Genomic DNA, 27,536 nt, shown 5'->3' with positions numbered 1-27,536 from the left:
AGAAATGCAAGAGAAGCAACGTGCAGTCTAGAAGAGGCACCATTAGGGAGCATAGGATGTGCACTGGAGAACAAGAGAAAATAGGAGCATGAGAAGCTTCATGCTTCATGAGAAGCTTCATGAAAGCAGCACCCAGAGGCAAGACTGAGCCAATTCAGTGTTCCTGAAGCAGCCCCAACTTCCCCTGGGAGAAGGTTCTGTGGCCACATGTCTAGAAGCCACTGGCTTGCTGGACAGCCTTGTGTGTGAGGACCCAGGAGTCCTTCCCACCTGGAGAGGGTCCCCTATGGATGTCCCTCATACCATCCATGACAACCAGCCTTGCTCCAACCAGGTGATCACATCAGGCCTGGAATCCTGACACCTTGCTCAGCAAAGACAAGAGGCTTAAGTGTTAGGGCTGGTGGCATGTGTAAGCCCAGGGCCCTGCCTCCATTCTTCTGCCCTTGGGTCCTTTACAACATGAATGAAGGAGGATAGGCCCCAAGGAGTAGGAGACTCTGACCTCTGGACATCCAAATACAGTATCAGGAGTCAGAGGCTTCAAGGTTTCAGTATTCAAGTTTTGGAGAGCGAAGAGAAAGTTGATTCCTCACTTGTTTACCCTATTGTCAAAGAAAGCTGCACAAAGCCCTCTACGGATCCATTGACAATGTGTCCTTGCAAGTTCAAAACCTCTTTCCAGTGTTGTTGCCTCTTAAAATCATACACATTTCCTTATAATATATAACACATCCATACTTACTTAATATAAATATACTCATTTACCAGTTAAACTATTTAACATCTCTCCCTCCCTCCATCAACTAAGAGACATTCTGGGAAGATAGTGCCCTGTTCCTCTCACCCCTCGTCATACTCATTAAGAGATACTGATCTATAGTTTTCTTTTTTGTGATGACTTTGGGATCAGGATGATATTGGTCTCACACAATGAATTGATAAACGTTTCCCTCCCCTGTATTTCTTGGAAGAGCCTGTGTAGGTATTAATGCTTTAAACGTTTGGTAGAATTCACCAGTGAAGTCATCTTGTCTTGGGCTTATGTTTGCAGGACACGTTTTCTTCTCCAGTTTTTAATTTTTTAACTTTTTTGTATTGCAGTATAGTTAACATACAGTGTTATATTAGTATCAGTGTATAATATGATTCAAGATTTCTCTACATTACTCAGTGCTCATGATGATAAGTGTACTCTTTGAAAGAAGTTTTTGGATCACTAACTCAACCTCTTATTTTAGGTCTATTCAGATTATCTATTTCTCCTTGAGTCAGTTCTGGTAGTTTGTGTCTTTCTAGGAATTAGTCTATTTCATTTAAGTTATTTGATTATTGGCCAGTATTAATGTACCCTTTTTCATTTTGAGGATTTTAGTCACTTGAGTGTTCTTTTTTCTTAACCAATTCTGTTGATCTTTTCAAAGACCCCAGTTTGGGGTTCATTAATTTCTCTATTGTTTTCCCATTTTCTATTTCATTTATTTTCACCATAATACATATTATTTTCTTGTTTTTGCTTGCTTTGGGTTCTAGTTGGCATTTATTTCTCTAGTTTCATAAGATAGAAGTTTATGCTGCTGATTTAAAAATCTGCATGTGACTCTTGATCTTAGAGTTGTAAGTTTAAGCCCCACTCTGGGTGTAGGGATTACTTAAAAATAAAATCTTAGGGGCGTCTGGGTGGCTCAGTGGGTTAAAGCCTCTGCCTTCGGCTCAGGTCAGGATCCCAGGATCCTGGGATTGAGCCCCACATTGGATTCTCTGCTCAGTAGGGAGCCTGCTTCCCTCCCCCTGCTCTCTGCCTACTGTGATCTCTGTCTGCCAAATAAATAAATGAAAATCTTTTAAAAAATAAAATCTTAAAAAGGAAGAGCTTTTGGAGCACCTAAGTAGCTCAGTTGGTTAAGCATCCAACTCTGGATCTCAGCTCAGGTCTTGAGTCATGAGTTAGGCCCCGCATTGGGCTCCATGCTGTGCATGGAGACTCCTTAAAACAAAACAAAACAAACAAACAACAACAACAACAAAAAAAAAACACAGAAAAGAGGGGTGCCTGGGTGGCTCAGGCTTAAGTGTCTGCCTTTGGCTCAGTTATGATCCTGGTGTCTTGGGATCAAGCCCTGCATCAGTCTCCCTGGTCAGGGAGCCTGCTTCTCTCTCTCCCACTCCCCTTACTTGTGTTCTCTCTCTCGCTGTGTCTCTGTCAAATTAATAAATAAAATATTTTTAAAAAAAGAGCTTTCTTCTGCTTTAGTGTAGGTGCTTATAACTATAAATTTCTCTCTAGCAGTGCTTTTGGTGCATTGATTAAATCTTGATATGTTGAATTATCATTTATTTATTTTTTTTTAAGATTTTATTTATTTGACAGACAGAGATCACAAGTAGGCAGAGAAGCAGGCAGAGAGAGAGGGGGAAGCAGGCTCCCCACTGAGCAGAGAGCCCGATGTGGGGCTTGATCCCAAGACCCCGAGATCATGACCCAAGCCGAAAGCAGAGGCCCAACCTACTGAGCCACCTAGGTGTCCTGAATTTTCATGTTTTTAGAGATTTTATTTGTCAGAGAGAGAGAGAGTGAGCACAAGCAGAGGAAGTGGCAGGCAGAGGGAGAAGAAGCTCCCTGTTGAGAAAGGAGCCCAAAAGGGGACTCTATCCCAGGACCCTGGGATCATCACCTGAGCTGAAGGCAGAAACTTGACTGAGCCACTCAGGCATCCCAAACTTTCATTTTAATTAACCTCAAAATATTCCTTTTAAAAAATGTTATTATTTATATGAGAGAAAGAGACAGTGAGAGAAAGCACTATCAAGAAGGAGAGGGAGAGGGGTGCCTGGGTGGCTCAGTGGGTTGAAGTCTCTGCCTTTGGCTCGAGTCATGATCCCAGGGTCCTGGGATTGAGCCATGCACTGGGCCCTCTGCTCAGTGGGGAGCCTGCTTCCTTCTCTCTCTCTGCCTGCCTCTCTACCTACTTGTGATCTCTCTCTGTCAAATAAATAAATTAAAAAAAAAAAAAAAAAGGAGAGGGAGAAGCAGGCTCCCCGACAAACAGGGAGCCTGACGTGGGATCACGACCTGAGCTGAAGGCAGATGCTTAACCAACTGAGCCACTCAGGCGCCCCTTAAAATATTTTCTACTTTTCCTTGTGATTTCTTCTCTGAACAACTGGGTATTTAGCAGTTGGTTAGTTTCCACATATTTGTGGATTTTCCAAGTTTTCCATTATTTCTAATTCCATTTCTTTGTGCTCAGAGAACACACTTTCTATTACTTCATTTCTTTTAAATGTATGAAACCTTGTTTTCCTTGTTTTATGGTCTATCCTGGAAACCGTTCTATGTCCACATGAGAGACAGGTCTTTGTTACTGAGCGGGGCATTCTATAGCTTTCTGTGAGGGTTAGTTACTTTCTAGTCTTCTTCAAGTGTCCCATTTCATTGCTGAACTTCTGTCCAGTTGTTCTGCCCATTATTTTTTCTAAAGAGTTTATTTATTTATTTGACAGCCAGAAGCAGAGAAGCAGGCAGAGTGAGAGGAAGGGAAGTAGGCTCCCTGCTGAGCAGAGAACCCGATGTGGGTCTTGATCCCAGGACCCTTTAACCCACCGAGCCACCCAGGTGCCCCTGTTCTGCCCATTATTAAAAGTGGGGTGTTGAAACCTCCAAGTCTTATTGTTGAATTGTCTATTTCTTCCTTCAACTGTGTCAGTTTTGCTTCATATATATATATATATATATATATATATATATATTTTTTTTTTTTTTTTTTTTTTTTTTTTACTTGAGAGAGAGACAGTGAGAGAGAGCATGAATGAGGAGAAGGTCAGAGAGAGAAGCAGACTCCCCATGGAGCTGGGAGTCTGATGCGGGACTTGATCCCGGGACTCCAGGATCATGACCCGAGCCGAAGGCAGTCATCCAACTAACTGAGCCACCCAGGCGTCCCTGCTTCATATATTTTGAGACCCTATATATTTTGAGTATATATATATATTGCCTATATGTTTATAATTGTTACATAATTTTGATGGATTGACTCTCTTACCATTATATAATGTCCTGTCTCTAGTAACAATTTTTGTTTTCAGGTATATTTTATCTGATGTTAGTGTAGTCACATAGCTATCTTTTGGTTATACTCTTGAGGGGAATATCTTTTTCCCTACTTTTCCTTGCAACCTATTTGTGTCTTTGAACCCAAATTGAGTCCTTTATAGACAACTCATAGTTGGATCGTGTTTTTAAATCCATTCTACATATGGCACCTGTGTCGCTCAGTTGGTTAAACCTCTGCCTTCAGCTCAGGTCCTGATCTCAGGGTCCTGGGATCAAGCTTCCCATCAAGCTCCCTGCTCAAGGGAGGGAAGGTCTGCTTCTCATTCTGCCCTCCCCACTGCCTGTGTGTTCTCTGTCTCATAAATAACTAACTAATAACTAACTAAATAAATAAAAAAATAAATAAAATCTTTAAAAAAATTAATCCATTCTACCAATCATTGCCTTCTAATGGAAGTGTTTGACCCATTTACATTTAATGAGATTGCCGACAGGAACTTACATCTGCCATTTTGCCATTTGTTTTCTATATGCATTATGTCTTCACTTGTTCCTCAGTTCCTCTATTATTGCCTTTTTAAATGTTAAATAGATATTTTCAAATGTCCTTTTTAAAAATGCATATATTTTAGTTATTTTCTTAGTGATTTCCTTGGGGATTATAATTCACATCTTAATTTACAGCAATCTTGTACATATAGCACCAATTTAATTTCAGTAATATATAAAAACTTTGCTTTTATATAGCTCCATTTTCTCTCCTATACACTGTTGTTACAAAACCTAAAATAATTTACATATTCCCACAAGTAATAGGAGAGTTTAATAAAGCAGCACTCTATAAGATCATGATATAAAAATATGCTATGCCTTTCTATACTAATTACAAAGCAGGTAGGAAAAACTATTTAAAAATACACCATTTAGGTGTGGCTCAGTGGGTTAGGCCGCTGCCTTCGGCTCGGGTCATGATCTTGGGGTCCTGGGATCGAGTCCCGCATTGGGCTCTCTGCTCAGCGGGGAGCCTGCTTCCTTCTCTCTCTCTCTGCCTGCCTCTCAGTGTACTTGTAATTTCTCTCTGTCAAATAAATAAATAAAATCTTAAAAAAAAAGAAAAAGAAAAAAAATACACCATTTACAATAATAACAGAAACTAAAGGTAACTAAAACACCAAACAAAAATTATGCAAAACCTGCATGGAAAAAGTATAAAATTTGGCTTAAAGATACTTAAGAGCACTTGGGTGGCTTAGTTGGTTAAGTGGCTGACTCTTCATCTCAGCTCAGGTCCAGATCTCAGGGTTGAGAATTCAAGCCCAATGCTGCTGGCTGGGTTCCATACTGGGTGTGGAGCTTACGTTTTTAAAAAAAGATATTTAAAAAGACCTAAAAAGAGAGATAATTTACCATGTTTGTGGATTGGAGGATGGGTTATTATAAGGTTGTCACTTCTTCCCAAATTAGTCTACAGATTTAATATAGTTCCAAGAAAAACTTCAAAAATTCCAATAAAAATTTCAAGTGTGTGTGTATGTACATGTTATAACTTGATGAGCTGACTAAAAAATGTATATTAAAAAGTGAACAGACAAGAATAACCAAGACACTCATGAAGAAAAATAGGATGGGAAGATTTGTCTTACCAGGTAGCAAAACATTTTTTTTTTTTTTTTAGATTTTATGTATTTATTTGACAGAGAGAAATCACAAGCAGATGGAGAGGCAGGCAGAGAGAGAGAGGGAAGCAGGCTCCCCGCCGAGCAGAGAGTCTGATGCGGGACTCGATCCCAGGACCCTGAGATCATGACCTGAGCTGAAGGCAGCGGTTTAACCCACTGAGCCACCCAGGCGCCCCGGTAGCAAAACATTTTATAGAATTACAATAATTAAGATACTCTGATAGTGATGTGGGGATAGACAAAATGACCAAAAGACAAACCAGAGAGCTGAAAACAGGCCTAAGCACATATAACAGAAGTAGCACATCAAAGAAATACTACTGGTATAATCCATTATCTAAATGGAAAATACAGGATTGAATCCCAACCTCACACCAAGCACAAAAATCAATTCTATACAGACATGAGACTACATGATAAAAGCAACACCTTCAGTTTTTAAATGAAAATATAAAATGCTACCTTTTTGCTGTTGGATAGGAAAAATTTTATTAAGCAAGACACAAAACATACTAATGATAAAAGTAATAGTTGATAAACTCAATTACATTAAAGCTCAAAACTTCTATTCATCAAACACCACTGTAAAGGTAGTTCCAAAGTCATTTGCCATAAAAAACTGAGAAAAGATATTTGCATGTATACACATAATAGAGAAAAGAGCATTCCAGTGGGGCACTTGGGTGGCACAGTCAGTTGAGCGACCAACTCTTGGATTGGCTCAGGTAGTGATCTCAGGGTTGTGAGGTCAAGCCCTAGGTCAGACTCTGCACTCAGCAGATACGGTCTCATCTCTCTCTCTCTTTGCTCCTCCCCTCTGCATGCTTTCTCTCTCTTTCACATGGATAAATACATCTCTCTTTTTTTTTTTTTTAAAGTCATTCCAAAAGTTTAAAGTTTATTGACTTAAGTAGCAGTTGATTTTTGTGGGAAATGACTGGGAGGGAGTCTTCTTGGTGCTATAAATATTGTACATCTTGATATGAGTGTCAGTTCTATGGTTTAAATGTTTGTGTTCCTCCAAATACATATGTCCAATGTAATGGTATTAGGAGGTGGGGTCTGTGGCGGGTGCTTATGTCGTAAAGGAGGAGCCCTTATGAATGGGACTACTGCCTTATAAAAGACGCTCCAGAGAGATCTCTAGCCCCTTCCACCAAGTGACAATACAGCCAGAAAGCACAAGCTGTGAGCCAAGAAGGGGGCCGTCATTGGAAGGTGACCATGCTGGCACTCTGATCATAAATTTTCCAGTCTTAGAACTGTGAGAAATAAATTTCTGTTGTTTAGGGGCATCAGGGTATCTCAGTCAGTTGAATGTCTGCCTCTGGCTCAGGTTTTGATCTCTCCAGGTCCTAGGATCAAGTCCTGTATCGGGTTCCTTGCTCAATAGGGAGTCTGCTTCTCCCTCTGTCTCTCTCCGCTCTCTTGCATGATCTCTCTCTCTCAAATAAATAAACAAAATCTTTTTTAAAAAATTTCTGTTGTGACTGGGAAGGAAACAAGATGGCTGGGGAGTAGGAGATGGAGGTATCATTAGGTCCCAGGAGTTCAGCTAGATAGTTATCAAACCATTCTGAATAGCTACAAACTCAACAGGAAATCAAAGAGAAGAATAGCAGCAGCAATTCTAAGAACAGAAAATTGACCACTTTCTGCTAGGTAGGATGTGCGGAGAAATGAATCCGAAGTAATAGGAAGATAAACTGCACGGGGAGGGGCCTGCTCCTGGGAAGCAGTGGAGCAGAGGAGCACAAAATCAGAATTTTTAGAAGTCTGCTCCACTGAGGGACAAGGCTCCAGAGGCAAAGTGGGGGTGGAGCCCTCGTGGGGACAGTGTGACCACGAGGTCACAGAAAGACCGGGGGTGTCTGAGTGTGGCAGAGCTGCCATGTATCGGAGTGGGGAAGCTGGCTATAGATGGAGCCGGGGAGTAAGCTCTCAGCTCAGGGTTACCTTAAACCATGATCTGCGGCACAGTCAGGCCACTGCTCTTTGAGCAGGGACGTCACAAGTGACAGATCCAGGGAGACTCACCTTCCTCCTTCGGGAGGAGCAGACTGGAAGTGTGTGGCAGGAATCTGCTGGATTTGGAGACTCCAAATGGGGCTGTGCACCAGAGACAGAAACTCTGGGTCACAGGCCAGGCGAGCATGGAGTGTGGCCAGAGACCAGGGAGATGGGAGTGATTGAGCACTTTTCTCTGAGGGCACACTGAGGACTGGGGCCCTGAGCTCTCAGCTCCTCTGGGCCAGAGATTGGGAGGCTGCCATTTTCACTCTCAGCCTCCAAAGCTCTATGGAAAGTGTTCAGGGAACAAAAGCTCCGAGCATATTTCTTAGCCCGGCCCCTGGCAAAGGTGGTGCAATTCCACCTCAGGCAAAGATATTTGAGAATCACAGAAACAGGCCCCTCTCCCAGAAGATCAGAAAGAACATCCAGCCAAGACCAAGTTCACTGATTAGTGAGAACTGCGGAACTCCAGAGCTAGCAGAAAGCAACACATACAATTCATGGCTTTTTTCCCATGATCGTTTAGTCTTGCAAAATTTTTTTTTCCTTATTCTTTTTTTTTAACTTTTCCTCTTTTAATGTTTTTAAAAACTATTTTAACTTAACAATACTTAAAAAAATCTTTTTAAATGTTCATTGTTATAATCATATTTTATCCCTTCATTGTATTTAACCTTATTTTTTGTATACATACAGGTTTTTTTTCTTTAAAATCTTGGGATACAATTTTTTGTAATAGATCAAAATATACCCTAAATCTAGTGCATGGCTTTGTTCTAGTCTCCAGCCTGATCATATTCTCTCTTTTTCTTTTTCCAACAAACTTGTATTATCAATTCATTTTTTAGGATCTTTTAAAATTTTCATCGTTGCAGTCATATTCCATCCCTTCATCGTGTTTACCCTTATTTTTGTATATACATTCATTTTTCTTTCTTTAAAATTCTGGGGGGGTAGTTTCTTCTAAGAGACCAGAATACACGCAGAATCAAGTGGGAGGCTCTGTTTTATTCACCAGTCTAATATATTTTAAGAAAAATTTTTTTATTTTTAAATTTTCTTTCCCCATTCTTCTCCCTCCAGTTTTGGGTCTCTTGATTTGGTTAGCATATATTTTTCTGGGGTTTTTACCACCCTTTTAGTATTTTATTCTCTCATTCATATATTCTTTTTTTTAAAATATTTTATTTATTTATTTGACAGAGCGATCACAAGTAGGCAGGGAGGCAGGCAAAGAGGCAGGCAGAGAGGCAGGCAGAGAGAGAGGCAGAGAGAGAGGAGAAGCAGGCTCCCCGCCGAGCAGAGAGCCCGATGCGGGGCTCGATCCCAGGACCCTCGGATCATGACCCAAGCCGAAGGCAGATGCTTTAACCCACTGAGCCACCCAGGTGCCCCTCATTCATATATTCTTATCTGGATAAAATGACAAGGTGGAAAAACACACCACAAAAAAAAAAAAAAAAAAAGAACAAGAGACAGTACTGATGGCTGGGGAACCTAATCAATATGGACATTGGGAATATGTCAGAACTAGAGTTCAGAATGATGATTATCAAGGTGCTAGCTGGGCTCAAAAAAGGCATGGAATGGGGTGCCTGGGTGGCTCAGTGGGTTAAGGCCTCTGCCTTCGGTTCAGGTCATGATCCCAGGGTCCTGGGGTCAAACCCCACATTGGGATCCCTGCTGAGCAGAGAGCCTGCTTCCCTTCCTCTCTCTCTGCCTGCCTCTCTGCCTAATTGTGATCTCTGTCTGTCAAATAAATAAATAAAATCTTAAAAAAAAAAGGCATGGAAGATATTAGAGAATCCCTTTCTGGAGAAACAGAATCCCCTTTTGGAGAAATAAAAGAACTAAAATCTAACCAAGTTGAAATTTAAAAAGCTATTAATAAGGTGCAATAAAAAATGGAGGCTCTTACTGCTAGGATAAATGAGGCAGAAGAGAGAATTAGTGATATAGAAGACCAAATGACAGAGAATAAAGAAGCTGAGCAAAAGAGAGACAAACAACTACTGGACGTCAAGGGGAGAATTCGAGAGATAAATGATACCATAAGATGAAACAATATTAGAATAATATTGTAGGCCAGAATGGACTGACAAGATATATTCAGAGCACTAAATGAGAAAAATATGTAGCCAAGAATACTATATCTAGCTAGGTTGTCATTGAAAATAGAAGGAGAGATAAAAAGCTCCCAGGACAAACAAAAATTAAAAGAATGTGCAAACACACAATTACAAACCAAACTTCTTCTTCCCAGAAGAAGAAGAAAGAGACAGAGGAGAAGAAGGTATATTGGAGCAAATTATAGTAGAGAATTTCCCTAATATGGTAAAGGGAACAAGCATCAAAAATAAAGGAGGCACAGAGAATCCCCCTCAAAATCAATAAAAGTAGGTCCACACCCCATCATCTAATAGTAAAACTTAAAAGTTTTAGTGACAAAAAGAAAATCCGGTGGCAAACAGACACATGAAAAAGTGCTCCACATCACTCGGCATCAGGGAAATATAAATAAAAACCACAATAAGATACCACCTCACACCAGTCAGAATGGCTAAAATTAACAAGTCAGAAAATGACAGATGCTGGTGAGGATGCGGAGAAAGGGGAACCCTCCTACATTGTTGGTGGGAATGAAAGCTGGTGCAACCACTCTGGAAAACAGCATGGAGGTTCCTCAAAGAGTTGAAAATAGAGCTACCCTAAGACCCAGCAATTGCACTACCAGGTATTTACTCTAAAGATACAAATGTAGTGATCCAAAGGGGCCTGTGCACCTGAATGTTTATAGTAGCAATGTCCACAATAGCCAAACTATGGAAAGAACCTAGATGTCCATCAACAGATGAATGGATAAAGAAGACGTGGTATGTATGTGTGTGTATATATATATATGTGTGTGTGTGTATGTGTATAAAATGTATGTATATATATATATATATATGTGTGTGTATGTGTGTGTGTGTGTGTGTATGTGTATAAAATGGAATACTATGCAGCCATCAAAAGAAATGAAATGAAAAAGAAATACTATGCAGCCATCAAAAGAAATGAAATCTTGCATTTGCGATTACGTGGATGGAACTAGAGGGTATTATGCTTAGCAAAATAAGTCAATTGGAGAAAGACAATTATCATATGATCTCCTTGATATGAGGAAGTGGAGATGCAACGTGGGGGGCTTGGGGGGTAGGAATAAAACAAATGAAACAAGATGGGATTGGGAGGGAGACAAACCATAAGAGACTCTTAATCTCACAAAACAAACTGAGGGTTGCTGGGGGTAGGGGGTTAGGGAGAGGGTGGTGGGTTATGGACATTGGGGAGGGTATGTGCTATGGTGAATGCTGTGAAGTGTGTAAACCTGGAAATTCACAGACCTGTACCCTTGAGGCTAATAATACATTATATGTTAATAAAAAATATTAAAAAAAGAAAATCTTAAAGCAGTTTGGGACAAGAGGTCTGTAACATACAATAGTAGAAATATTAGATTGGCAGCATACTTATCCATAGAGACCTGGTAGGCCAGAATGGACTGACAAGATATATTCAGAGCACTAAATGAGAAAAATATGTAGCCAAGAATACTATATCTAGCTAGGTTGTCATTGAAAATAGAAGGAGAGATAAAAAGCTCCCAGGACAAACAAAAATTAAAAGAATGTGCAAACACACAACTACAAACCAAACTACAGGAAATATTGAAAGGGATCATCTAAGCAAAGAGAGAGCCTAAAAGTAATAGACCAGAAAGGAGCAGAAACAATATACAGTAACAGTCACCTTACAGTCAATACAATGGCACTAAATTCATATCTTTCAATAGTTACCCTGAATGTAAATGGGATAAATGCCCCAATCAAAAGACATAGGATGTCAGAATGGATAAAAAAACAAGACCCATCGATATGTTGCCTACAAGAAACTCATATAGACCCAAAGACACCTCCAGATTTAAAGTGAGGAGGTAGAAAACAATTTACCATGCTAATGGACATCAAAAGAAAGCTGGGGTGGCAAATCTCATATCAGATAAATTACATTTTAAGCCAAAGACTATAAGAAGAGATGAGGAAGGACACTAAATCATGCTTAAAGGATCTGTCCAACAAGAAGATCTAACAATTTAAAATATCTATGCCCCTAACATGGGAACAGCCAATTATATAAACCAATTAATATCAAAATCAAGGAAAAACATTGACAATAATACAATAATAATAGAGAACTTTAACACCCCTCTCACTGAAATGGACAGATCATCTAAGCAAAAGATCAACAAGGAAATAAAGGCTTTAAATAATACACAGGACGAGATGGACATCACAAATATATTCAGAACATTTCATCCCAAAGCAGCAGAATACACATTCTTCACTAGTGCACATGGAACATAATCCAGAATAGATTAAATCCTGGGTCACAAATGAGGTCTCAACTGATACCAAAAGATTGGGATAATTGTCTGCATATTTTCAGACCACAATGCTCTGAAGCTAGAACTCAATCACAAGATGAAAGTTGGAAAGGACTCAAATACATGGAGGCTAAAGAGCATCCTACTAGAGAATGAATGGGTAAACCAGGAAACTAAAGAAGAATTGAAAAAGTTATTGGAAACAAATGAAAATGAAAAAACAACTGTTCAAAATCTTTGGGACACAGCAAAGGCAGTCCTGAGAGGAAAGTATATAGTGATACAAGACTTTCTCAAGAAACAAGAAAGGTCTCAAGTACACAATCTAACCCTACACCTAAAGGAGCTGAAGAAAGAAGAGCAAAGAAAGCCTAAACCCAACAGGAGAAGAGAAATAATAAAGATCAGAGCAGAAATCAATAAAATAGAAACCAAAAGAACAGTAGAACAAATCGACAAAACTAGGAGCTGGTTCTTTGAAAGAATAAGACTGATGAACCCCTGGCCAGACTTATCAAAAAGAAAAGGGAAAGGACCCAAATCAATAAAATCATTAATGAAAGAAGAAAGATCACAACCGACACCAAAGAAATACAATTATAAGAACAAATTATGAGCAACTATACACCAACAAATTTGACAATCTGGAAGAAATGGATGCATTCCTAGAGACATATAGACTACCAAAACTGAAGCAGGAAGAAATAGAAAACCTGAACAGACCCATAACCAGTAAGGAGATTGAAGCAGTCATCAAAAATCTCCCAACGAACAAGAGCCCAGGGCCAGACAACTTCCCAGGGGAATTCTACCAATCATTTACACTTCTTTAAATAATTTAATTAAATAATTAAATAATACCTATTCTCCTGAAATTGTTCCAAAAAATAGAAATGGAAGGAAAACTTCCAAACTCATTTTATGAGGCCAGCATTACCTTGATCCCCAAACCAGACAAACATCCCATCATAAAGGAGAATTACAGACCAATACCCTTGATGAACAGGGATGCAAAAATTCTTACCAAAATACTAGCCAATAGGATCCAACAGTACGTTAAAAGGATTATTCACCACAACCAAGTGGGATTTATTCCTGGGCTGCAAGATTGGTTCAACATCCACAAATCAATCAATGTGATACAATACATGAATAAAAGAAAGAATAAGAACTATATGATAACTCAATTGATGCTGAAGAAGCATTTAACAAAGTACCGCATCCTTTCTTGATCAAAACTCCTCAAAGTGTAGGTATAGAGGGCACATACCTCAATATCATCAAAGCCATCTATGAAAATCCCACAGTGAGCTTTTCCCCTAAGGTCAGGAACATGGCAGGGTTTTCCACTATGACCACTGCTATTCAACATAGTACTAGAAGTCTGAGCCTCGGCAATCAGACAACAAAAAGAAATAAAAAGTATCTGAATCGGCAAAGAAGGAATCAAACTCTCACTCTTTGCAGATATTTTATGTGGAAAACCCAAAAGACTCCACTTTAAAAATCCTAGAACTCATACAGGAATCCAGGATATAAAACTAATGCACAGAAATCAGTTGCATTTCTATATACCAACAGCAAGACAGAAGAAAGAGAAATTAAGGAGTTAATCCCATTCACAATTGCACCCAAAACCATAAGATACTTAGGAATAAACCTAACCAAAGAGGCAAAGAATCTGTACTCAGAAAACTAGAAAGTACTCACGAAGGAAACTGAGGAAGACACAAAGAAGTGGAAAAACGTTCCATGCTCATGGATTGGAAGAGCAAATATTGTGAAAATGTCTATGCTACATAAAGCAGTCTACACATTTAATACAATATCTATCAAAATACCATAATTTTTTTCAAAGAAATGGAACAAATAATCTTAAAATTTTTTATGGAACCAGAAAAGACCCTGAATAGCCAGAGGAATGTTGAAAAAGAAAGTCAAAGTTGGTGGCATCAAAATTCCAGACTTCAAGCTCTATTACAAAGCTGTCATCATCAAGACAGTATGGTAGCGGCACAAAAACACACAGATCAAGGGAACAGAATACAGAGCCAGAAATAGACCCTCAACTCTATGGTCAACTAATCTTTGACAAAGCAGGAAAGAATGTCCAATGGAAAAAAGACAGTCGCTTCAACAAATGGTGTTGGGAAAATTGGACAGCCACATGTAGAAGAATGAAAGTGGACCATTTCCTTACATTACACACAAAAATAGACTCAAAATCCATGAAAGACCTCAGTGTGAGAAAAGAATCCATCAAAATCCTTGAGGAGAACATGGGCAGCAACTTCTTCGACCTCAGCTGCAGCAACTTCTTTCTAGGAACATCACAAAAGGCAAGGGAATCAAGGGAAAATTGAACTATTGGAACTTCATAATGATAAAAAGCTTTTGCAAAGGAAACAGTCAACAAATCCAAAAGACAACTGACAGAATAGGAGAAGATATTTGTAAATGACATATCAGATAAAGGGCTATATCCAAAATTTATAAAGAACTTATCAAACTCAACACCCAAAGAACAAATAATCCAATCAAGAAATGGGCAGAAAACATGAACAGACATTTCTGCAAAGAAGATATTCAGATGGCCAACAGACACATGAAGAAGTGCTCCACATCACTTGGCATCAGGGAAATATAAATCAAAACCACAATGAGATACCACCTCACACCAGTCAGAATGGCTAAAATTAACAAGTCAGGAAATGACAGAGGTTGGTGAGGATGCAGAGAAAGGGGAACCCTCCTACACTGTTGGTAGGAATGCAAGGTGGTGCAGGCATCCTGGAAAACAACATGGAGTTTACTCAATAAGTTGAAAAGAGAGCTACCCTATGGCCCAGCAATCACACTACTGGGTACTTACCCTAAAGATACAAATGTAATGATCCGAAGGGGCATGCGCACCTGACAGTTTATAGCAGCAATGTCCACAATAGCCAAACTATGTAAAGAACCTAGATGTCCATCGACAGATGAATGGATAAAGAAGATGTGGCATATATATACAATGGAATACTATGCAGCCACCAAAATAAATGAAATCTTGCCGTTTGTAATGATGTGGATGGAACTAGAGGGTATTACGCTGAGCGAAATAAGTCAATCAGAGAAAGACAATTATCATATAATCTCTCTGATATGAGGAGTTTGAGAGGCAGGGTGGAGGATTGTGGGGGATAGGGAATCAAAGAATGATACAGGATGGGATCGGGAAGGAGACAAACCATAAGAGACTCTAAATCTCACAAAACAAACTGAGGCTTGCTGGGGGTGGGAAGGCAGGGAGAGGCTGGTGGGGTTATGGACACTGGGGAGGGTATGGGCTATGGTGAGTGCTGTGAAATGTGTAAGCCTGATGATTCACAGACCTGTACCCCTGGGGCAAATAACACATTATATATTAATAAAAATAATTTTTTAAAAATTTCCGTTATTTATAAGCCACCCAGTCTATGGCATTTTGTTATAGCAGCCTGAAGAGACCAAGACAAGGAGTGAACACAAATATAAAAATCCACCTGTCCATATAAAATATGTGCCCTATACTACAAATTAAGACCCTTACTATTCAATAAGAAAAAAGCCAAAACAACTTAACAGGAAAATGGGCAAAAGCCATGAACAAGCATTTCACAGAGCCATTCTTGCCTATGGGCCCCAGGGGACAGGTACAAAAATATGCCCAGAAGCGGTTAGTAACAGCAAAAAACATGAATGATCCAAATAGCCACTGACAGGAGAATGCATGAACCAAGTGGGGTATTATACAGCAGTGAAAAAGAATGACCATCACCTCCACCCCAGCAAACTGATGAATGTCAGAAGTGATGTTATGTGTAGAAGGCCAGACCCACAGGAGCACACGCAGTATAAGGCCATTGTTACTGCCCTCGAAGATAAGTGAAACCAGATGACACACTGTGTAGAGATACCTACATACGTGAAAAGATATATCTATAAATAAAAGCCAGGGAAACACACAATTCAGCCCAGCAGGTGCCTTTGGACAGAAGGAGAGGAGTCATTGGTACTGGAGCAGTTCCTGGATTGGGTAGTTGATTCACGGCTGTTCAGCTGTGATGCCTTTAGCAGACACGCATGTTACAGGGTATCTTGTATGTTATCGTTCATGACATCACACATATAATAAAGAGAAAACTGATCTCCTTCAAACTGAATGTTGAGACAGGAAGGTGGAAGAGAAAGACCTTGATGTGTGTGTTAGTTACAGGTATACACAGATGTCTGACATGACCTGGTTTGAGTCCTGGGAAGCGGTCTAGACTCGCATTCCCTTCTTTCCCTCCCTCATGCCAGAGTCATGAAAGGACTCAAAGGGGCGCTCAGGAGGGTGGGTGGGGAATGGTAAGGCCTCCCCTCCTGTGACAGCGGCGCTCCCCTAGGGCCCCCAGTCCATCCTCTCCTAGTCCTGACACCCCCTCCCTGCATGGATATCACCCCCAACTTCATCCCCACTATGCAGCCCAGGCCTGCTTCTTGACACCAGCCTCCCCACCACCTGTATACTCTTCATCCCCTCCCCTGCCAGCTCCCCACATTGGGGCACGTCGAGTTTGAGGGCAGAGAGCCTGGCCAGGGCCAACTCCAGGTGGGGTGGGGAAACCCTAGGATTGAGCTGAGCGACAACCCTGCTCTTCCTCAGGCCATCCAGGCAAAGGACCCTAGGGACACAGCCAGCCCTGCCAGCTGGGCCTGCCATGAGCACTCCCAGCCCTGCAGGCCTGGAAACAACCAGGCCCACACTCAGTGCTTACTCAGTGCCAAACCCAGTGCAGACAGCTTTACTCAATGAGAGCAGATTTACGCCGTGCCTACTATGTGCCAGGCACTTTTCTGGAAGATGCAGGGATGTCCCTGCCCTATTGGAAGTCAACCCCAAAGAAGGACAGAGGCCAGAGACCCCACATTCTGGGAGGAAATGCAAAGCTTGCAGAGGGCCTGGTAAGCAGTTGCAAGGAGAGCATGGAGAAGGGACCCTGGGTCAGGACAGGCCTTTCTAGGCCCAGGGTGGGGTGGGGAGAGGGGGTGCTGGCATGGGGAGCAAGGAAAAGCACGCCATTGAAGGGGCAGGTCCAAACCCTGGGGGCACGCAGGATCCCAGGCTCTTGCAGGAGTGAGGTGGGAGTTCGGGGAGGATGTCAGGTAGAGGTGGGTCCTAATCAGAATTGGGTTGATCAGGTTCCCCCTGAGAAGACAATGGCGAAACCCAAGGCCTGGAGAAGTGAGCCAAGTGCGGGTATGGGGGTCTGGAGAGGGGGGGCATGGGAGTGAGAAGTGTCTGCCAGGGTCTGGTGTCACCAGGAAGCGTGAGAAGGAGAGCAGAGCCGGCTGTTTCAGTGCTGCTAAGAGAAGAGATATGAGGACAGAGAAATGCCCTCTGGCCACAGGGAGGTGAGGGGACCCAGCGCTCAGATGTCCTCATACTCCTCTCTACTAGGAATGATGAGACAAGGGGCCATCTCAGGGACCAGAGGTTGTTCACATGGTCCTGATGTGGAGAACCCAGCCAGCTGGCAGAGGGACAGCTTCTGAAAAACCCTGTGTCCCTCAGAGCGGCTCTCGTCACTCTGTTCCGCACAGACCCTCTTGTCCCACCTGTGAGTGAGGCAGTGAGGCACAGAGGTTAAAGGGTTCACTCGCCCAGGCTGTGCAGCTGGGGATGGTCACGAATCCAGACTGGTCCAACTGGGAGCCCAGGCTGGGCCTGCAGGCCACACAGATGCTGGCAGGCCTGACGCCCCATCTGGGGCGGGCTGGGAGGTGGAAGGCCACGGTCTGGACTGGTCAGAGCCACCCCAGGCCAGACACTCCAGGGCTGCTGACGCCAGGGTGAGGCAAACAAGGTCATTATCAGGTAATGAGCTCATTACTGAGGTCAGGCAAGGTCATTACTGGGTAATGTGCTGTCCCCTGCAGAGCCCCTTGCCTCCCAAGACCGTTCCTAGGGAACGCCTGGGTAGCCAGAGACACCTGGAGGCCAGAGAACAGTTCCAGTGCCTCGTAGCCAAGGGGCATTCAGGGGCAAGGTGTGCCCAAATCCAGTCTCCACAGGAAGCCCTGGACCCTCTGGCCCCTTCTTAAAAGGAGGAGCCACCAGCAGCTCAGACCTGCCCTTTAGGCCACAGGTGTCCCATGTACCCTGCTCACCTCCCAGGGTCCGTCACCACGGCCCCCCTCACCATCTCTTGGCCAGCAAAGACTGCTTCTGGGCGCTGACGGCTGGGGACATGGAACCAAGGCAACAGGGCCCACCAGAGCTCTGAGAGGCAGAACGAACTAGCCCGGAATGGTGTCGTGAGCAACGACCCAAGCCAGAGCTGCAGCCTTAGTCTCCTGAAGCTCTACCACATGGCCCACACTTCAGGGCCCCAAAGGGACCACAGCCTTCCCTTCCTAAGAGCCCTGGGGCTGAGGCCCAGACCCCAGCCAAGATGGGGGGGGGGTCTTGTCAGACAGGCTCCCACAGCAAGCAGCCCAGCTGGCCCAGAGATCGGGTGGGCACCTAGGCTCTCGAGTCCATGACGAGGGCCAGGGTCCGTGACCAGAAAGGCGAGTGGCAGCCCACTGCTGGCCCAGTCCCAAGGCTAGCCCCTTCTCCTCCCAGCGGGGCTGGTGGCTCAGGAAGAACACACTTCTCGCTCTCCTGGGGGGGCCCCTCTCCAAAGAGACCCTCAGGGCCAATGCAGAGGGGACCCCCATTTGCATCTCCAATGTGCCCCCCTTCACTGAGAATGAGGCTAGGCCGGAATTTGGTGTGCAGACAGTCGTGGAAGAAGACAAAGACCACCATGCCCTGAAAGGTCACACTCAGTTCTATCCTGCAGGGTTGGCCAGGGGGTGACCTGGGCATCTGCATTGCCAGACGCTCCCATGACGACTGTGAGGCTCCCCTGCCTCCTCCGAGGCCACTAGGGCCCCCTCCAACATACAAAGCCCACCGGCCCTGCCCACTGAAGTCTTTCCTGAATCCCACCACCCTTGGGCTTTAGACAATAAGACCCCCTCTCTGGGTGGCTGCCAGGATTTAATGGCAACAGAGGACAAAGGTGAGGCAGTTCAGCTGCCCCTCCTTGTCTAGACAGAGGCAGAGCCCCAGGGTTTTCCCTCCTCTCAGGCCCCGAGTTAATCAGTGGTCAAGCCTGCTAATCGCCTAACCCTGCCTGTGCAGAGGGGCCACCTGAAGGCACAGAGCCCAGATGGGGACAGCTCCCAGAGTGGTGGCTTCTCACAGTCACAGCCAGCCTCCCCACCCCCAGCAGACCTGGCCCTGGCCTTGGGCACAGAGAGGGGGCTGGAGTGGGGAAGGAGTTGGGCCCTGCCCTGGGCCCCACTCAGTTCCTCTGTGCAGGGGGCTGGGCAGGCTGGGCTGTGAAGATATTCTAGAAAGCAGAAGAACCAGAAAGGAGGCCTGTGTGCCAGTCCCCCTGGCCCAGTCAGTGGCTCTGTTCCTGCTTCCTGCCCCATTCCTTCTGCAGCTGCTTCTGTTCCGACCAACTAGCCTAGGCAAGGATTCCCCAGGCTATCCCTTCCCCTCCACCTGTGAAGCTCAGGGTAGGGTCACTGCAACCCATTTCTTGACTATTGCTGCACTTGACCTCAGGGGCTCAGGGTCATGTTGACCACAGCTGCCTGTTCACCCCTCACCAACACCTACCTCTGCAGCCCTCTTCAGGGCCTGGTCAGGGTCCCCGGGGCCTCCCTTCCCAGTCTGCATTCGCTCCTGTGCAATCTGTTTGCCCCATAGCCGTGACTTTGGGAGACTGCCACCAGCCATGACCTCACATCTGGACCACCTGCAGGATTGTCGGCTCTTCACAGCAAAGGCTCTGTTCCTATCACATCCCTCCACTAGTCTCAACAGTCAGAAAATTTGCGGTCCCTGTGTGCCTTGGCAGCCCAGGCCCAGCCTTCACACCCCTTCCACACCCCATCACAAATCTGAAGACTGTCCGTGACCACCACTCCACCTCCCACCCTCCGCCGGCCAGCCCCAGCCTTTCCCAGCCTCCCTGCTGTGCCCCCACCACGGATCGGGTCTGGGGGCCTCCTTCATTTCATAGTGAGGCTCAGAGGAGGCAGAGCCCCTGGGTCACACAGCCTAACTCCAGCAGGCGTGGGGAAGAAATCCAGGGCATTTTTGTCTGCAGTATTTTAATTACTGAGGAGAGGGGAGCAGGAGCATGGTTAATGAGGCTTTAGGGACCAGCAGAACCAGATGCTGGAGGTCCCAGGGGATCAAGTGACTCAGCAGGAATGGGAGGGTCCTGCGGGGTTTGATGGAGTGCCACATTCTCACCTCCATATGTACCTTCGAGAGAGGCTGCAATGAATGAATGAATGAATCAATCAATCAATCAATAGAGGGGATCCAGAAGTCTTCATGGTGGCCTGGGGCCAGGGCTGTAAAAGAACAGGGTTGGCTGGCTCAATCACACACACATGGGCACAGAGCTACATAGTGGCAAGGCCCCTGTGGGCTCTGGGGACGCAGGTCCCAGTGGTTGCCTTGCCATCACCCTCCCAGCCCAGCCTGGATTCATGCCCACAATTTGCTAACTAGCCCCTAGGGTTTGGTGAGAACAACATGCTGGGCAGAGGGATACCACCCACGGTATCCATGACCCTGTCCATGACCCTGTGATGGACCCAGGCAGGTGCAGGGGTGAAGGCATTGGGGTGAAGAAGGGCGGAGTACAGCAGTGAGGAGTGCCCGCACGGGGGGGAAGGTGGCAGAGACAAGAAAGCCAGCACGGATGGCTACGAGGGTCTTGAATGCCAGGCTGAGGAGGTGCATGGGCTGACTAGGGTGAAGGGCAGAGGCCCTGCCCTACCCAGGACCCTCAACCCAGGCTCATTCACTCATCTCCTCTGTCATCCAACATCCCGTGTGTTTGGTACCTCTGAGAACTCAGTGACCCAGTCGCCCGGTGCTCAGGGAGGGACCCTACTGTGGATTCAGGTGGACAGAAAACAGAGCCATTTAAAGTTGGGGGCAAGGGTCCTGAGTCACCTGCTGGGGGCTGGGGTGGCCAAGGAAGGCTGTCCCGAAGTGGGGGAATGAGTGGGAGCCACCAGGGAAATGGTGTGGAGTAGGGACATTCCCAGCAGGAGAAACAGCCTGAGCAAAGGCCCAGAGGGGTTGAGGTTGTTGGGTAAAAGACAACATGGCTAGAACACAGTGGGGGTGGGGTGGGATATCCAGCGGGTCCCTGAGGACAGGGGCACAGCAGAGAGCCACCCAAACCCCTGAAGAGCTTGAGTGGGGGTGCCCTTGAGGAGGATGGGTTCCTGCAGCTGTGGGGGTGTGGCGGTGGCAGGGATAATATCGGCCTGGACTAAGGTATGGAAGTGGGACTCTAGTGAGTGAGGAGGACTGGGCGGGAGGGTCCATAACCGCTGCTGCCTTCCCCTGAGTGCGATGGGGTCAGTAGTTGGGAGTAGAGGGTGCGAGCCCGGTTCCTGACTATGGTCTGAGAGCCTAGGCTTCTCTGCAGCCTCATTCCACGTCCTGTCACCCCCTGCCCAGAAACCAGTCCTAGCTGCTCAACTCAGCGAAGTGCAGTCCCCGTGAGCAAGGCCAGCACTCTCAAGCCTGCCTGCATTGCCCCGCCGGGGTCCCCTGGGTCTCCATCCACCCGCCCCCTCCACCCCCGCCCTACTGGAGTTCCCCGGGCCAGGCCAGATCCCCCGAGGCCTCGGTCGTTCCCACAGCCGTCCCGGGGGGCCCCTCTCCACGGAGCGTCGCCGGGGCCCCAGCGGTCGCTAGGCTGCGGGCTGGGGCTCCCGACCAGGCCCGGCTCCGCTGGCGGTGGCGGCTGCAGCGCAGATGGCGGCGGAACCCGGGCGCCCGTGGGTCCAGGCGCGCACCGCATACGGCGCAAGCGAGGCGCTGCGACGGGCCGTCGGCCGCCGGCGGGACCACGGGCCGCAGGCCAACGGGCCGGGCCCTGAAGAAACCCGCGCCCCGGGTCGCCTGGCTCGCCTGCGGGGCCAGCTCCGGGCCGAGGCGGCGGCGCGGGCCGACGAGCCTCGGCTGCTGAGGCTGGTGGAGCGCGCGGGGGCCGCGGCCGGGGAGGCCCGGGCGCCTGGGGCCGCGGGGCGAGCGGATGCGCGCAGCAGCGGCTCGGTGTGCTCGGTGTGCGGAGAGCCGCGCGGCGGGGCCACCTACCCGGCGGGGGTCCTGGAGGTGAGCGAGCGACGGCTGCAGGAGGGCCTGGCGGCTGTGCGCGCCGAACTGGGCGCGGGGCTCGAGGCGCTGCGCGCGGAGCTGCGTGCGGAGCTGGACGCCCTGCGCGAGCTGCTGCCGCCCCCGCCGCCGCCCGCCCGCCGGGAGCCCCGCGCCGCCCCCCGCGCCGCGCCCCGCGGCCCAGCCCTGCTGCGGGCGCTCGGAACCATGAATGCCTTGGCCGCGGCCGCGAGACCCGCGGACGACATCCCGGACGGCCCCGCGGACGGCGGCGCGAACAGGGCCCCGGCCAGGAAGAACTTCAAGAAGACGCCGGTACCGCCCGGGGCCGCGCAGGGCAGCGGGGATTGAGGGCGGACCCCGCCGGGGGTCACCGGGACCCGGGACAGATCCACCCACCTCGTGGATGGAGAAGGAGCCTCAGACGCCGTCTGCTAGAGCTCCGGCCTTGGGATGTAGCTATCCGGACGCGAAGAGCCTGGGGACTCCCGGGGATCAGGTCTGGGGAGTGCAGACGGCTTTGCGCCTGAGACCCAGTCCGGGCTGGAGGAGGGGCGGAGGCCCTTTTGGCCTTAAACCTGCAGAAGGGTCTGCCTCAGGGGAGGGTGCCGGTTTTGTCCGCTCTGGGGTTTTTGTTTTTTGTTTTTCTTAAGGGTCTTGGCCCCAAGGCTGGGCCTCCAAGCACTGAGATAATGTGTGACCCACACTTAACTCAGCAGACATTAGGGGCACGTGGGTGGCTGGGACATTATCACCTGGACACAGCCTCACTCAGGACAATGCTGCGCAGATGTGCAGCCGCAGTCCACAGGCCATGAGCTGGAGGGCAGCCATGCTTCACTACTGGCCAGCTTCACTCTACTGGTGTACCCAGCTTGTCACTGCACAGTAGTGCCTGGACACAGTGGCGACTCATCTTAGCTTCGCTGTGGATGGTGATGCCAAGGACACTTAACCCTTCACCTAGTCACAGCTCTCCAGAAAGTGTCGCCCTACACTCAGTCTCCACAACCTAACCTCCCATTATCAGCCAGGCTCAGTTTCACTAGCTGTCCTTGTTACCAGGACCCACTCACCTACCACAGTCTGCAGCAGAATGTATGTTTAAGTCACTGTTTAACCCGTACAGTGGGGTCGGTCAGCCAGCTTGTTTTTTAAAATAAAATGTGTAGTCTAAAGACTTTAGCAGGTGGTGTTTCTAGGACCTGCTAGTTTTTCTCCATGGAAGTGGGGGCACCTTCTCCCTCTCAGAGGAATCAGAGGAGGTCTCCACGTTCTGGGTGGCCGGCTGGGACTGGCTGTGGTGGGGTAGAGGAGGGGTGTTGAGGGGTCTCCCCGTTGTGCAGCACACCAAGGCCTCAGTGGGCTTAGGGTAGGAATGCAGGCTCCGTGGGAGAGGCAGTGCTCTCCTACCCCCGCCCCCCGCAAGGTACGTGAGGGCAAGGTCACTCTGCATCGTTTATTGTGGGAAGGGGTTGAATCTGGCTCCTAGGGGTCCTGCTGGAGCCACAAGTTGAGGCCCAGGCTCAGCAGAGCCCCATGCACACGGGCTAGGAACGCAGTGGGGACCGAGGCTGCTGCACGGATGGAGGCACCGAAAGAGGCCAATACCCTGCGCCCCCCTAGAGGCTGCTGCGGGCGGAAATTCTCCCTGAGCGGTGTGGGGCTTGAACCAGGGAGCCCGGCCTGGGGCACAGTCTGGAACTGGGCCACCTGGGGTTTGGGGGCAGAGACAGATCAAGACGTGGGTGGCCTGGGGTTTCAGGAGGCAGGGAGGAGGAGGGCAGCACTGCCCAGGGAAGAGGTTGAGGCCCCACCTGCGCGCGCCCGATGGGGACCGGGTCCTCGAAGACCGTCCAGACAACCGCAGGTTGGCAGCCAGGTGTGGTCAGTGACCCTGCGTAGCGGTAGTAGCGCAAGAGGCTGGAGGTACCCGGCAGCAGTGAGGCCAGTGGAAAAGTGGATGTCAGATTCACTGAGGCCCCTGGGCAGGGGAGGGGAGGTGGGATTGGAGTCAGCCTCCCTGTACCCAGCCAGTCCCCACCTCCAGCACCCCTGAGACACCACCACCGCCCCCCCCCCCCCGCAGCCCGTGACCCTGTGGCTCCTCACCGCGCTGAGACACGTTCTTCAGGCCCGACACAAGGGTGGAAAAGTTGGCATTGTCAGTGTCCTGCTCCTGGGGAGGAGACTCCAAGTGAGACGGGCTCCAAGTAGACAGGTCTCAAAGGGGGAACTCCAAAGGGTTCTAGGGGAGACTGTAAGTGGCAAGAGGGTATGCTCCCAGTAGAGGTCAGCTGGGAGATCTGGGGGAAGGTCACCCTCCACTGACCCTGCAGACCCAGGACCTCTGGCTGGCCCCATCCTCCTACAAACCTTATGCACTCCCTCCACAGCTTGACAGGCCCATTCTGCCCCCTTTGCAGACCTCCTTTCTGGGAAGCACAAGGAGTCACAAAGCCCCTCTCTCCCTCTCTTACTACCAGGGGCTCTCCCTCACCGCCAACTGCACCGCCAGCACGGCCAGCCCGTCAGGGTGACTTCGCGCCTCCCCCAGGCTCTGGTACCTCGTGTTCATGTGGACCACATGCATCTGGAGAGGCACAGATCATGAGAGGTACCAGCTGTCCCTTCCACAGGCCACTCCCGCCACCCTACCCCATGCCCAAACCCACCTCCATGGGGCGGCGCTGCCCATCCAGGCTGTGCTCTGAGCCTGCTTGCCCAGGGCCTCCCCAGTGGAAGTGCAGCTGCAGCGCGCGGTAGGCAGGCAGGGGCAGCCCAGCGCCCCGAATCTCCAGGAGGCTCTGAGGGCCAGCGTCCACGTGGAGCACCACTGAGGATAGGGAAGCACGTGACTCTCTCTTCCACCCCGCCCCCCACCCTTGTGCTTTTAGGGCCCAGGGTGCCAACACAGGTCCCCTTTGGCCAGTCTGCTCCCTGGCTGGGCTTCCACGGAATTGGTACCTCATTTGGGGTCCAGGCCCCTCTGCGGGTCAGACAGCAGGGGAATACCCACCCTGCAAGGACTGGGGACAGGGTGACCCTCCTATGGCTGGAGTTTTGACCCAACACAGCTGTGTGTGATATTGGGCGGTTGTGATGACATCCTGATGCTGGGGAGGGCACGCTCTGACTTCTGGGAATGTCCTGATTCCTAGTCCTAGGGGGCAATGGCTGATTGCTATTGTTGGGGGGTGGTTTCCTGTTGGAGGTGTCTTTACTAACATGTGTGGATGTTCCTATGCTGATTGTGGAGATTTTGATCCTTGTGTGTGCGAGGGTGGGGAGGGGCAGGTAGTTCCCACTCCCAGGTGGTTCCTGCTCCTGTCTGGGTGGCGGGGGCGGGGTGGTGGTGGCGGTTCCTGGTCCCAGGGTACTGACCTGTATGGCCATTATTCTCCAGGGTCCATGGGCCTGGAGGTGCTGAGTTGTAGCCTTGGAAGATGAAAGGTCCCAGGGTGGGGTCCCGCTGGACTAAGTGAAGGTCAATGTTGATGGGGGACTGGGCTGGGCCCCCACAGGCAGGGGCCATCTCCTTCCAGTGGGTGGGGCCTGAGGAAAAAGGCTAGGAATCTGCGGATGGGTTACGGAGGCAACTTGGGGGTACAAAGAGGAAGACCGTGGTCCTTCACACATACACAGAGAATTGCCCAGCCTCAGGAAGCTTGTCTCTGCCTCCCCCCCAACCCCCACACACCTGGACAGGTCACAACTGCCACACACACCCTAACCTAGCTGGATCACAAAGTTTGTAACTCTCAAACAGGCAGGCCATACTGCAATCACCTGCAGGTAGACTGTCCCACAGAAAATGGGGGTGGAGGGGTCCCCTGGCCCAAAAGCCCCACGCCCACACGGGGCACCTGAAACACCTGCTCACACATGGGCTGGCCACACTGACAGGCTTACAGGCCCCACCGATACGAACAGCTTGGCACACGTGCAGGACTGGAGGTCACATCAGCAACAGACCTGGACACACATGCAGGGGGACAGTCACAGCCAGCTGCTGTGACCCAGGACTCCAGACAGAAATGTGCAGGGACCACAGCAGCTCAGCATGCACACCGCTTTTGGGTCACGCTAGCACCAGACCATCACAGGACAGACATCCCACACAGCTTCACACGATCCTCTGTCCTCACCGCACTTCAGGTCCTGGGAGTCATAGCACCAGGTGTCTGCGGACAGGGGACAGGGTACTGAGATGAGGGACAGCCATCTGGGTTCTCGTCACGCTCCATCCCAGCCAGGGTCCAAGAATGGGAGTGCAGGGCTAAGGCCAGAGGAGTCCGTCCCAGACTCCAGTATCTCCTCCCCCCAAAGAAACCCCCCAGTGGTAGGGCTTAACGGGGGGTGGGGGGGTGGTAGCTACAAGGGAGTGTAGATTCCATAATGGATGCGCGGGCCCAGGTGCTCACCACTCGAGTCCCCGCACACCAACAGTGGAACAATGAGGAAGGTGAGTGCAAAGCCTTGGGAATGCATGGTGTAGCTGCTGCAGATTCCGGAGGACTGACTGGAAAGTGCCAGAGGACAGTGGGGGTAGGCAAGGCAGCTGTTTGTTAGTGGGGAGGGTGAGGGGAGTGGCTAAGTCTTGAGGGCTCACTGGCAAGCCACTGCAGAGAGGGTCTGAGGGGGTGGTGTCCAGGCAGGGCCCCTGGCAGGGAAGACCGAGGTCTGAGATCACCAGGCACAGGCTCTGATCCCAGGGCCGAGTGCCAGCCACAATCACTGGTATTCACTGGAGCAAAGCCTTTTAAACGGAATCTCTCAATTAATGGGGGTGGCGCTACGATGCCCATTTAAAGATGAGGAAGGAGATGGAGGCTGGGGGCCGGGAGTGACATGCCAAGGCCACCAGGCAAGGACAGAAGATGAAAGGGGAGGGCACCTTGAATCCCAGTGCTCTTGACTTTTGAGGCTGGGGTGGGAGGGTGTCCTTCCCTTCTGCTGTGGGCCCGAGACCACCATCTGCCCCAAGACCACAGCCTCTCTTGTATAGGTGTCTCCGCTGTACACCAAGGGCAAGGCCTTCCTTTGGGGGGGATCATCCCACCATCTGGGAAGCTGCAGCTCTCCCACTGATTCACACCCCCCCCCCCAGGGAGGTACTTCAGGCTTCTGCAGCAGCTCCTGAGGCCG

At 48.4% G+C, this 27,536-nt stretch overlaps 2 protein-coding genes and 2 long non-coding RNA genes across 7 annotated transcripts in view; 2 read left to right on the top strand and 2 right to left on the bottom strand.

Annotated features, from left to right (window-relative positions):
• LOC309847410 overlaps window positions 1–23,679 on the bottom strand; it is a 42,088-nt gene extending 18,409 nt beyond the window's left edge. The window contains exon 1 of the long non-coding RNA XR_014302435.1: window positions 22,788–23,679. This is a non-coding gene — a long non-coding RNA (uncharacterized lncRNA). The remainder of the gene's footprint in view (window positions 1–22,787) is intronic.
• LOC309847414 overlaps window positions 1–27,536 on the top strand; it is a 313,317-nt gene that overhangs the window by 197,305 nt on the left and 88,476 nt on the right. The gene's annotated exons all lie outside the window — the stretch shown is intronic.
• LOC309847405 (protein FAM246B-like) lies at window positions 21,753–23,573 on the top strand. Its single transcript, XM_082697602.1, has one exon. It carries the CDS (start codon window positions 22,029–22,031, stop codon window positions 22,737–22,739), a length of 711 nt encoding a protein of 236 aa, XP_082553728.1. The 5' UTR covers window positions 21,753–22,028; the 3' UTR covers window positions 22,740–23,573.
• Window positions 23,834–27,075, bottom strand: LOC309847925 (carbonic anhydrase 15-like). 4 transcript variants are annotated; one of them, XM_082698822.1, is made up of 8 exons: window positions 26,813–27,064; window positions 26,537–26,572; window positions 25,773–25,943; window positions 25,064–25,224; window positions 24,889–24,981; window positions 24,501–24,567; window positions 24,206–24,372; window positions 23,834–24,101 (listed from the first exon to the last, which is right to left on the bottom strand). In XM_082698822.1, the coding sequence occupies exons 1-8, from the start codon at window positions 26,877–26,879 to the stop codon at window positions 23,877–23,879; spliced, it is 987 nt and encodes a 328-aa protein (XP_082554948.1). In that variant the 5' UTR covers window positions 26,880–27,064; the 3' UTR covers window positions 23,834–23,876. The 4 variants fall into 4 exon arrangements, with proteins under 4 accessions (XP_082554948.1, XP_082554949.1, XP_082554951.1 ...); XM_082698823.1 differs by lacking the exon at window positions 24,889–24,981 and having other exon boundaries at window positions 26,813–27,075; XM_082698825.1 differs by lacking the exons at window positions 26,537–26,572; window positions 26,813–27,064 and adding an exon at window positions 26,364–26,524.

The sequence above is a fragment of the Mustela nivalis genome (genome assembly GCF_964662115.1).
Source record: "Mustela nivalis genome assembly, chromosome: 14".
NCBI classification, from domain to species: domain Eukaryota; kingdom Metazoa; phylum Chordata; class Mammalia; order Carnivora; family Mustelidae; genus Mustela; species Mustela nivalis.
Note: the sequence above shows the minus strand (reverse complement) of the source record. Positions and strands in the feature narration are given on the sequence as shown.